The following is an 11,968-nucleotide window of genomic DNA, read 5'->3' as shown; positions in this document are numbered from 1 at the left end:
AGATAGATAGATAGATAGATAGATAGATAGATAGATAGATAGATAGACAGATAGATAGATATGAGGATGGATGGATGGATGGATGGATGGATGAATATATAGAAATAGATATATATCCATGGGTCATTCAACCATTTCTGTATCCACCAAACTGTTTTAGCATCTAGGCTGCATCTTCCTATTTTACCCACAAGAAAGGTATGAGAGATTTGTTAAATTCTTTGGTGAAATAAAGATATGCCATGTCTTTGGCATTCCCTTTACGTTCTAGTCAAGTAATAATGTTAGAAGATGTCAGAGACTGGCATGACGTATTCTTAAAAACATCCTACTTGTCTATATGACAACAATCTTCAAGGATAGGAAGGAGTATCATGTGAATAAGAAATTAGACTCATGCTGCTTGGTCCCAGAGACAATAACCGGAAGTAGAAGTTGTAGTGAGGCCAAGCTAAAGAGAAATTTCCTAATTTTCTCAGCAGGCAGTGAGTTCTTTCTCCTTAGAGATACTCAAACAAAGACTGAACAGCCATTTATTGGGTCCATACTTGTCATTGTCTCTCCCTTTATAGGTTTAAAGAATTAAAAAAAATTTTTGATACCTTTTGTTTTCATGTCACCCTCATTCCAAATATATCTCTCTACCCAGAGAGCCATTTCACTTGTAATAAAGAATAAAAAAATAAAAGGGGAAAACTATTTCACTTTTTAAATACCACAAACCATCTGTTCTTTTAATAAGACATTCTAGAATTTTTGCCAGGAATCAAAGTCAAAATCAATGAAGGCTCCATTCTTTCTTTAGAGACACATTTCTATCTCTAAGACCTATGGCACCTCTTCCGTTCTTTATAATTTTTCAAAGACCACTGACAATAGCTCAGGAATCACATCTGCTACTTTATTCATCATTCATGGATATACATGGGGGTCTCTAAAATCTTAGCGCAGCTTCAGGTTGCACTAAGAATTTGGAGACACTCTCTATAGCTCTTCTGAGTCTACCAACTTTAACTCATTGAAAGTAACAAAGTGTGTTCTTATTACCTTGCAACTTAACTTGGGAGCCAATTCTCTATTTCCTATAGTTCTATCCTTTTCACATGAATAGCATTCCCCTTGGTAAAGACTGAAGCAAAATAGAAAGATTGAGTAGTTCTGTCTTCTCTTTATTGTCCATTGTCATCATCCCATCCAATATATGCAGCTGTCTGATTGTCTTTCTCTTTATTTCAACATAGTGGGGGGAAAGCCCTTTTTTGCTGCTGTCTTTCATATTCATTGCCAGGTCAAGTAATTTTGAGTGTTCCATGCTATTCTTAAAGGAGCATGCCCATTCTGGCATCCATCCTCCTTTTCTTTGATATATGTCCTTTAGGCCATTTCTCCAGAGCAATTCTTCACAGGTAAAATGTTGTAGCTGAATCAGCCTCCCTGTGCCTTTCCAATATGCTTTGGATGACTTGTAACTAAATCTCCAGACAGTGTGATGTTCTGCAGTCTTGCATCACTGGAAAAATGTGCTATTAAAAAAGATGAGACTTTGTATCAGGGAGAAGCTTGGGACTACTAAAAATACTACACAATTTCTCGAATCCAATCCAGCCCTTCTCCCATTCATTTCTGGGCTCAGTTGAAGGTCAAATCACAGTTTCCATCTGAGATACATATATTCATAGACCAGCCAGATGTGGGGAACCTGCAGCCTCAAGGCCACATATGGCCTTCTAGGTCCTCAGGTGCAGCTTTTTGATGGAGTCCAAGTTTTACAGAACAAATCCTTTCATTAAGGGGATACAAAATTAAGGGGAACAAATACTTTTATTATTTTATTTAACTGCATATCGTAGTTTGGAGAATAAGTATTCCCTATCTACTTGTTTTTATTTGCAGGGATATTTGCTGGGATAGCAATATTAGCATATTGCTAAATATGCTGGGGTATTTAGACTAACCTCTTTTGGAAGTCATTTAAAAGGCTCAGCCTTGTTACAGAACTTGACATAATCAGTACAATGTCATCCAGAAATAGTCCCATGTGAAGAACTTTACAAACTCTGGAGAATCCCTCTTCCATTTTAGACTGGACATCCTTTTCCACATGTCTGTTCATTTTAGTGATGAAAAATCATTTTTATTGAGCTGACGCAGAACATCATTTCAGCTAATGGCAACAAATGCTTCTGTCACAACCCCAAAAACAAACGACAGCACACAACCGACAACCACCACAACTATAAGTACCACCACCACCACTATCACCACCCAAACAAACGACACCCAGAACAGTGTCATCTGACATTTTTAAATTAGCAACTTGGTGTGGTTTTGTAGTCTTACAATATATTCGATCCAACTTCTAGCATCACATATTGATGGCAAGCAATTGGTAGGATAATAATAATGACCAGTATTCACATAACACATTAAGACTTACAAAACCCTTGGAAAACACCATCTCATTTGATACTCACAGTAATCCTGAGAGGTAGGTGCTATTATAATCCCCCCCCCTTTACTGATGAGGAAATTGAGGCAGGCAGAGGTTAAGCAATTTGCCCAGGGTCACATAGCTAGTAAGTGTCTGAAGCTAGATCTGCACTCGGGTCTTCCTGCTCTCCAAGTCCAGAGCTCTATCTAATACCTAAGTATGTAGTGGGTAGAGTGCTAGACTTGGGATAAGGAAACCTGAGAGAAAGTTTTGAGTAGAAAAACAATGTGCCGCATCTTCTCACCCTTTTCTCATCTTCCCAATGATCAGACCATACATTCTTATTCTCAGCTTTTAACTTCTTTGCCTCACTGAGCAAAATACGACTAAATGAACTAAAATTGCTATGCCTAAATTTAAAAAGATTGACTTTTCTCCATGTAAGGAGAAGGGGGCATGCTTTTTATTAAACAATAGAAGGTAGATGATAAGACCTACCTATGCTGTCTATCTCCCAGAATTATTGTGAAGATATCAAATGAGTTTGTGTGACTTGCCTTTGTAGACGATTAAGCACTGCATAAACGGAAGATGTTATTAATGTTAATATTTCCTAAGTTTCCCTGAATCATACAGTTTTCTTGCTCATTTTAGGTGTGATTTTGCCAGTTGTTATTGCTCTGATAGCAATAACACTCTCAGTATTCACTCTGGTGGGATTGTACCGAATGTGCTGGAAGACAGACCCAGGTATGTGTTTAATATATATTTTTATAGGGATGATAAAGGCCCATCTCAAATTATATTAGCCTTTGCCAACTTTAAGTCTCAGTGGGGCAAGATGCGTAATACTAGGAGAGGAAGGAGAGTTATCATTTCATAATTGGGGAGAAGTTTGCCCTCCTCTTCCTGAAAGACCAGAGAAGAAGCATCCTTCCCCTATAAGCTCGTAAAGGTAGGGAGTAGGGATGTTATGTTGATGCTTCAACATTTAAGGAACCATTGGGTAAATGTTTAAATGTACAACATTATTAAGGGAGATTTTTAAACCCACTTCCCTCCATAGAAGAAGGGTCCTTGCTATACAATACAATTGTCATGCTTTTGCTTTCAGGAGTGTTTTGGCCAGTATAACCACATGATGTATAGAGTGCTAGACTTGGAGTTAGGAAAACCTGAGTTCAAATCCTGCCTCAGACTCTTAATTAGTTGTGTGACTGTGGGCAAGTAATTTAACTTCTTTGAGTTTCAGTTTCTTCATCTGTAAAATAAAGGGATTGGACTTAATCTCTTAGACTCTTTCTAGTTCTAAATCTCTGATCCTAAGCAAGGAGCCCAGTATTTCAAAGGAATGGGGTTTTCATTTGACATTTGTTTTTTAAATATCACATAAAATGGCACCCTTGATAATAAATATTTCATTGAGGAAAAGCCTACCAAACCATTATCAGATGTAGAAAAAATCGATAGCAATTATTTTTATAAGACATACAAAACCACAGTGTTCTGGGCTCTGCCGGCTGGTGAAGTGTTACTAGTTAACTCACAAGTGCAGTTCCTGGGACTAATCAATGACTGGAGGGCACACAAATGGTTTGAGGCAGAGAAAGTCCAAGTTAAAATTGTCAAGGAAAACCCACTATATTCATTTCAGCTCTCTGTGGGAAACTATAAGAAAACAAATCAATCTTTCCCACTCTGCCTGGGAAGAATGTGGGAAGAGTCTTTAAGACCACCTAAAATGTGTTTCCTTAGACAGTTTCCAAGAGGTGGAGGGGATAGCATTTTCATAAATTGATTTAATTTCCTTTAGCTTCCAAACCACCAGTTCTGCCTTATAGGGGGAATCAAATAACCTGGATAAAGCCAGTGGGCATTGTCGGTATGTAAGTGAAGAATGAGGAGCTGAATTCATCAGTCAAAACATTTTATACTGACAAAGTGGTTTTCATCGAAAAACAAGTTATCAGAGAAGTTAATTTTTCCTGCAAATGAGGATATTTATCTATGGGCTAAGAATCTCAGAACAACCCCCCACCAAAAAAAAAAGAAGTTTAACTTAAGGACATGTAAACATATGTTAACATGCACATATTACAGGTAAATGGGTATTCACAAAATTAGCCACGTTATCTGGACAGTGTTTAATTTGGAAAGGAAAAAATAAAAGTTGCTGCATGGTTATCATTTTACCATTGAACACCAGGAATTAATAAACTCTTCAAGTATGTGGATGAGATTTCTCCATAAGTAAGCAAAATCCATCCTGTTAGCTCTCTATAAAATCTGAGGATGCGACATAGGGAAAAAAGCATTGTGCTTGAAATCCAAAGATCTTAGCTCAAGTCTTGAATCACCATTTACTTTGTGACCTTGGGCAAATCGTTGAATTTCTCTGAGCTTCAGTTTCTACATCTATAAGATGGGAGCAACTGCCCACATGGGGAAGGCAGATTGGACATGTTCTACCTAGATCAGGTGGACACAATTGTGCAAATTGCAGAGTCCAGTTTAGGCATAATGTGAGGTAATCTAACGATTAGAATTGTCTATAAGTGGAATGTCTTAGCAAATAGTAAAGGTGTATAGGGACACAGGAATTAAGTGGAACCTGGATGCTCCCTTGCCATGGATCTTGTGAAAGGAACTCCTATTCAAGAATAGGTATGGTTAGATGACTCCCAAGATCCCCTCTGACTTTTGAGATTCTACACTTCCTCAGAGGGGTATTGAGCATAGCAAATGAGATAATAGTATGTGAAAATGCAGAGTGAACTATAATAATTAGAGATTTAGGAATAATAACAAGATTCTCAGAGCCTAACACAGTGCCTGGCATATAGGAAGCACTTAATAAATACTTGTTGATTGATTGTCCAAATAGTGTGGACATTCACCAAATTGTGGTCATGTTTAATGGTTAAAATGATCTAAATGGTTAAAAAAAATCAATTTGCAATTGTAATGGGAAAGTCAATTCAAATGAGGAAAACGATTCAGGACCATTTAAAATCAATGACTATATACTGGTCCAGTTTGAAAGGAAGTTATTAATAATCTGGGTATGACTTATATGTGTTTGTGACAAGTATAATAAATGAAACAATGGAATCATTTGAAGGTACTTGTGAGACATTCAGATTTTTAATACTTGACTTCTATGAGGTAGAAAGGCAGAAAAAATAGAACTGTTATGCTTTTGTTTGTTTATATTGTTTCTCTGAAGTGAGAGTCAACTATTTTGAATAGTTGATTTATTTTTCCTTTTTTCCCGCTTGGGCTATAATCCTCCATAAAATCCTCTTCCATGCTTCATCCTGGCATAGAGGTGACCCTGGGTTCTTGCGGGCTTTGTCAGCACAGTGCAAGTTCTGGCAGGTTGTACCACATTGGAAAAGCCTCAAATATGGCTGAGTGGCAGACTGGGTCTGTTTTCCAAAGATCAATTTAGTTAATTTCAGAGAGGGACAGCACCAGTGGTCTGGACATCAGCCAATGATAGGGGGAGGAGGGCATAAAGCAACCCATTAAATGAAGAAAATTAAAAATTGCTCTCAGTTCTATGCAGCTCCATTCTGCTTCTATGCAGATGGTAGGGAAATGGTGGGAATCATAGAGTTTTTAGATCAATGAAAATTTCAGTTTGGCTGCTGGTAGTTGAAATATGAAACTCTTGTGAAATAGCTAAATATATTTCTGGGAAAGATGAATCATATCGATATCGACATTCTTACTATAAACAAAACCAGGAGAAAAACATGGAACTCCTTGGGTTCATAGGTACTCCTTGGAGAAGTTTTTTTTTTTTAAAGGAATTGTGCAGTGGGCTATATGGTATACACAAAAATTACAAGAAACTTTTCATGTAACAATGATATGTTGTAATATTAATGATAAGTATTTATAAAAAGACTACCATGAAAAAATAATTTCAACTTATACACTGAGAGAAATGAAGGAGTCCAGAGGTTTATGGATTACCAAAAACAAAAAAACCACACACCTCTGTATCATGAACACTTCATTTTTTGAAAAGAGGGCTAGTTAGCACTGAACATGGAGAGCACTAAATAACAACATATGGAACAAAATTGGCTTTTTTTATGCTTAGGAAAAGACCTATTATTGATATAAGAGTTATGCTTGAGTCAACTTTGTACAGTCAGGCCATTGACTTGGAGCTAATATCAGAATGTGAAGAAGAAGGAGGAGGAGGAGGAGAAGGAGGAGAAAGAACAAAAAGAATAAGACCAAGAAATAATGGTGAGAAAATGATATGGAGTGGAAATAAATTGTTAAACCCTGAATAATATTAAAAAGTAATTGAAAATAAAATACATGAAGTGGACAACAGAACTGGCATCAATATCAACTATAATCATTTCATAGAGAAGTTTAACAATATAAATTACTTACCACAACAAGAAGACCAAAAAAGCCTAGCCTTAGTCTGAAGATATCTGAATTATTTGCATAACATGGAGAGAGATGGCCACCAAAGGCAACACTAGATGAAAATATAAATTCATCTTGCATATTTTATGAAGAAGAATGATGTATGGTTATGAGCAGTATCACCTCATAAAACAGAGAAAGACAGCAAAGCGCAAAGTCAGTTTAAGGTCAGTGTGGCGAGATATCCTACCAACCAATTGTCCCAAGGACATTCAAAAATGAAAATTTTCCACCCAGCTGATCTCCTGTACTTCATTGCAGTCTCCAGAAACTCAACATCCCACAAAGTTGTATCAAACCTGAAATTCACACCTCCTTAACACGCCCTGCCCCTGGAACCTCTCCCCCCTTCTGATTGTCAAGTCAGACTTCAGAGAGCTCCTTCTAGACCCTCCATTTCTCAGGAGCCCCAGAACAGCCATCTCATCATTTCCCACCAGCTTCAGGGTTTCATCATGAGCCCCTGTCCGCTGGGTACCTTCTCCTCCCCCTCACCCCAACTGTCTTTTTAGCTTCTTTTTTATGTGTTGTCCTTTTGTGTTAGATAATGAGCTCTTTGAGAACAGGGACTATCTTTTGTCTTTCTTTGTAACTTCAGCTCTTAATAAATGTTTATTAACTTTTTCTCCACCGAGGATGATGGATTCACTATAATTGGAACTAACACCACAGTCTCTGAGGTACTTTTAGAAGAGGGAGAAATGGCACTAAAGAGAATGAAGAAAACAAAAGGAGCCATGTTGGACAAATATAGTGAGAGGTGATTATATTGGAGGTGATATAATTGTGAGGATATTAAGGGACTGATTTACAAGGTTTCTAAAAAAAAGAGAGGAAGATACCAAATGATGGAAAATATATTGGACCTTGTTAGTATCAGAAAAAAAGTAAGTTAAGAATAAGTGCATCAACCTAAGTGTTTATTCTGCCATCTACTGGGGGAAAAAAGTAAAACCTTTATGAGAGTAATCTATACCTGAATGGAAGGTACCCTTAATAAGGGGATTAGGATGGAAGAAGGAAACATTCCTAAGCAATATTCAACAATGGACCATCATTATCATTTTACAACATACTGAAAGAGCAAAAGATCTTATTGTGTTTATTGTTTGTTGATTGTGGAAAAGGTTTTGATTGGGTGGAACAAAACATTACCTTCAAATATGTTTTAGAGCAAACTGTCTTGAATCCATAGATGAAGATCATTCAGGATTCCTTAGAGGATATGGTAATAGAATTAGTCCTGTTCAATGACCCTCTGATAATAAACATTGTTTGAGGTGTTAAGCAAGGAGCTGAATGCTCACCAAGTGTATTCATTTGTCATGGTGACAGAGAAGATTCAGTTCAGAATCCAGGTCAAAGAGGAATTTCCTGTAGATTGTAAGGTCCTCCTGATTCTCCTGTTTGTGGATAACATTGTAGTGACTGAACCAAACTTCAGCATATCAAAGAGCCCCCAACAAGAAACAGGAAATCACTCAACGGAGATTGGCCTCTCTGAAGACTAAATGGATGAAAAATGTCTCCATTCGTGCTCCTACAGCCAAACATCAGAGCATGCCAGGAGCTACTCCTACCCCTTTAATAACCAGGCAATGAGGAAGTTATGTCAGTAGTCTTAATCTCCAACCCCTTGCGCTAATCAAGTTTCAAGAATGGTTTCGATGCCTTAAAAAAAATTAGACTATCTCACAGGCGATTAAGGAGTTAGCATATTACTCACACAGCAACAACTTTTATGTTTCCAATAACATGTATATCTGGGACAGACCATACAGACAGACAATGATCCTGACCCAGAGTTGGAAAGGAGGAGAGCAGACTGAATTATGCTTAGATTTGCCCTCTTGTCTTCTCTTTGATTGAACCCAAGCTTTCCATGCAAGTATAGACCCATTTTTCAACACTAGTATTTTATTTTGGGTTCTTAATGAAAGTTAGCTATGCATCACTGCTTCTGAAGAACTAAAATGAGTGCAACAAAGAAGGTAATGGAGAGGTACATGGTGGGTGTGATCAGGATGTCACACATAACCACTAAGGAACTCCAAAGAAGAAGTGGAGTGAGGAAATAATTAAGAAATTACATGCAAGGAAGAAAAGATGGGCAGCTCCCATGGCAAAAATGAAGGATGACTGATGGACCGCCATCCTGCTCTGTTGATACTCTTATGGTGTAAATGAGGAGGGCTTGGAACATGTTGGGTGGAATTTACGTGGTAAACTTTGGGAAGATCATGGACAAGAGTCTCAAAGGATGGGCAGGCAGAGATAGACTGCAATGTGAATCACTGGAGGGAGTCAACATGCAAACAACTATATACATATGTGTCTATACATACATACATACATATGCATGCATATATACATGTACATATACATATATACATATATGCAGAGGGAGACATACACACACACATATATGTATGAAACACTCTCAACCTTTTTACAAAGGAATATTTAGTTTAGAAAGTATAATCACAAATATACAAACTTACTCCCCCTTTCCCCAACACATGGGAGCCACATTCCTCTCCCCCTCTGCACCACCTCAGTGTCTGGGGAGGGGGAGAGGATTAAGTTACTAGCTTAACTTGGTTCCCACAGAGCACAGGCACACGCATGTGTGTATATCTGTGTGTGTGTGTGTATACATACACATGCATACACATGTGAATATATGTGTATATGTGTGTACATATATACATAAACATACACACATATCATAATGGGAGGTAATCTCAGAGAAAAGGCACTTAATGAAAGAAGGAGTAAGGCTACAGAAAAGTCCATGTAGCTTCTGGGGGAAAAAATGAACTAAAAAAAAAAAGCCCTTTTTGAAAGATGGCCAAAGAAAACCCTCACAACAGAACAGTACAGAGACAAGGTCATTGTGAAATGCAAAGACCCAAGCAAGGGACAAGGCTGTTTGTTTGCCAGTATCGTCAATTCAAAAGTAAAATTCCACACCCCAATGTGTTTTCTACCAGATGAATCCCAGTACATTTGGGGACCTAGCTGCATTTTATTAACTTCAGCAACATCTTGGGTGATGTTTTTGTGGGGCTAGTTCTAACTATTGCCTTGAGAGATAATTGCAAGCAGGAGTTTGCGGTATTGCTGCTCAGCAAAAACTATGATTTGCATCCCGAGCAAGAGAAATGCACAAAGGAGAAAGTGGAAAATCCAATTCTCCTGTCTGGAAAGTAATTTAATCCACTGTGCCTGGGAGCACTAGAGTGACATTAGATATTTGTAGGACCTGCCATAATGGGCAGCATGCTCACACAGCAGCATGGAATCACAGGGCCCCAAGAAAAACTCAGAGTTCTCTTAATTGTTTGGGAACTAAGGTCTCTGGATCTGGCCTAATCAGGAGGACCCCCTAAATTCCTGGGTAACCAAACCCAAGGAAATAGTTTATGGGGAATAAGAAACCATAAGTTGGCTCTAGGAACTTCAACACAGAATTCTGAAACCACACAGAATCATTCCTTAGGTATTGGCAGCTGTAAATAAGGAGTTTTTTGTCATTATTGTTGTTGTTGTTGCAGTTATATTTTATTTTGTCCTTCTGCAGCCAGGGATTGGATTAAAAAATCTCTAAAGTTCCTTCCAGCTGGAAAATTCTATGATTCTAACATAAATCACCTACTGTATTTTATTCCAGGTACACCAGACAATGGAACTGATCAGTAAGTACAGTCATGTTTATAATGCTGAGAGTGGGCTGATAAGAGTTGGCGTGGTGCTATAGAAAGATCGCTGGCTTCACACACACAGTACCTGAGTTCAAATTCTATTTGCTTTATATGTGTGACCTCAGATACATCACTTTACCTTTCTTGTTCTCACTTTCCTCATCTATAAAATGAGGAAGTTGGACTATCAATAACTCAATCAATAAACACTCATTAAGTGCCTACTATGCACCAGGCCTACATGACCTCTGAAGTATTTCTAGAACTATGGTCCTGTAAAGCTATCTTTTTTAAAGGAAAAGTATGTTAGAAATACAAGAAGTCTGAAGTCTGGAAACCTGAGAGCAACTCCCAACTCAAATATTAGGGCAAAACCATGGACTAGTTATTTAAATTCCCTGAACTTCAATTTCTTCATTAGCAGGATAAGAATAATATAATTTTTACTTTCAATCTCAAAGAGAGTATTGTAAGGGAAGTGTTTTGCAAAACTTAAAATGTAGAAATGTGAACTATGTGCCTCTTTTCAGAAGAAGTACAATACAACACAATAAACATTTATTAAGTGCCTAATGTATGCCAGGCACTATTCTAAGCCCTCACACCAGAGGTGCCAGTCCTCCCCAAGCACCAATCAATCAAAAAATCAGCAAATACCTATTAAGCACCTACCTGGAGTCAGGCACTGTGCTAAGCACTGGAGATTCAAAGACAAAAGTGACACACTCCTTTCACTCAAGGTGTTTACATTCTATCAGGGGATTCAATGTGTTCCTATAAAATTATATGTAAAATAAATACAGGGTACTTTGGTTTGGGAGGCACTGGCACTTGGGGAGGTAAGAAAATGCCTCCTATACACTCATACAAATGCAATCGTGTCAGATTTAATGGGGACCAATCCAACATAAACTGGATTTTATCAAAGGTATAATTTTATATCCTCTAAAACCATGGGATTTTTAAGATATAAGGGATCTTGGAAGTGATCTAATCCAGCATTTCCTAAATTATATTATACAGGGAATATAAATAAGGAAAAGAAAAATAGTGCCTGTCCTCAAAGAGTTTACAATCTATTAGGGAAAGGTAATGTGCAAAAGGGGGCAGAGCAGAGAGTGCAGAAGGGAACAGAAAGCATACTAGGTGGGGTTTGGCAAACTAATAATTAAAAGTGTGTGGAAACTCTATATGTAGAGAGTAAGAATATTTCAAGAAAGGGATGTTGGGTTGGAACATATTAAGGACATCCAGAAAATTTATCCTGAGAAAAAGGGAAACTTCTCAATATTAAGACACTCCATAAAAGAGAGGGAAGGGGAGAGAGAGAGAGAGAGAGAGAGAGAGAGAGAGAGAGAGAGAGAGAGAGAGAGAGAGA

The 11,968-nt window shown here is 37.8% G+C and overlaps 1 protein-coding gene across 3 annotated transcripts in view; it reads left to right on the top strand.

Annotated features, from left to right (window-relative positions):
• Positions 1–11,968, top strand: part of EMCN (endomucin) — a 164,679-nt gene that overhangs the window by 127,063 nt on the left and 25,648 nt on the right. For all 3 annotated transcript variants that reach the window (XM_027853435.1, XM_027853433.1, XM_027853434.1), the window contains 2 exons: positions 3,086–3,181; positions 10,560–10,584. In XM_027853435.1, coding sequence (XP_027709236.1) covers positions 3,086–3,181; positions 10,560–10,584 — 121 coding nt within the window. The remainder of the gene's footprint in view (positions 1–3,085; positions 3,182–10,559; positions 10,585–11,968) is intronic.

Source organism: Vombatus ursinus, unplaced genomic scaffold, assembly GCF_900497805.2.
Source record: "Vombatus ursinus unplaced genomic scaffold, bare-nosed wombat genome assembly UNPS02009975.1, whole genome shotgun sequence".
In the NCBI taxonomy this organism is placed as follows: Eukaryota; Metazoa; Chordata; class Mammalia; order Diprotodontia; family Vombatidae; genus Vombatus; species Vombatus ursinus.
The sequence above is the reverse complement of the archived record's forward strand: the minus strand, read 5'-3'. Positions and strand labels throughout refer to the sequence as shown.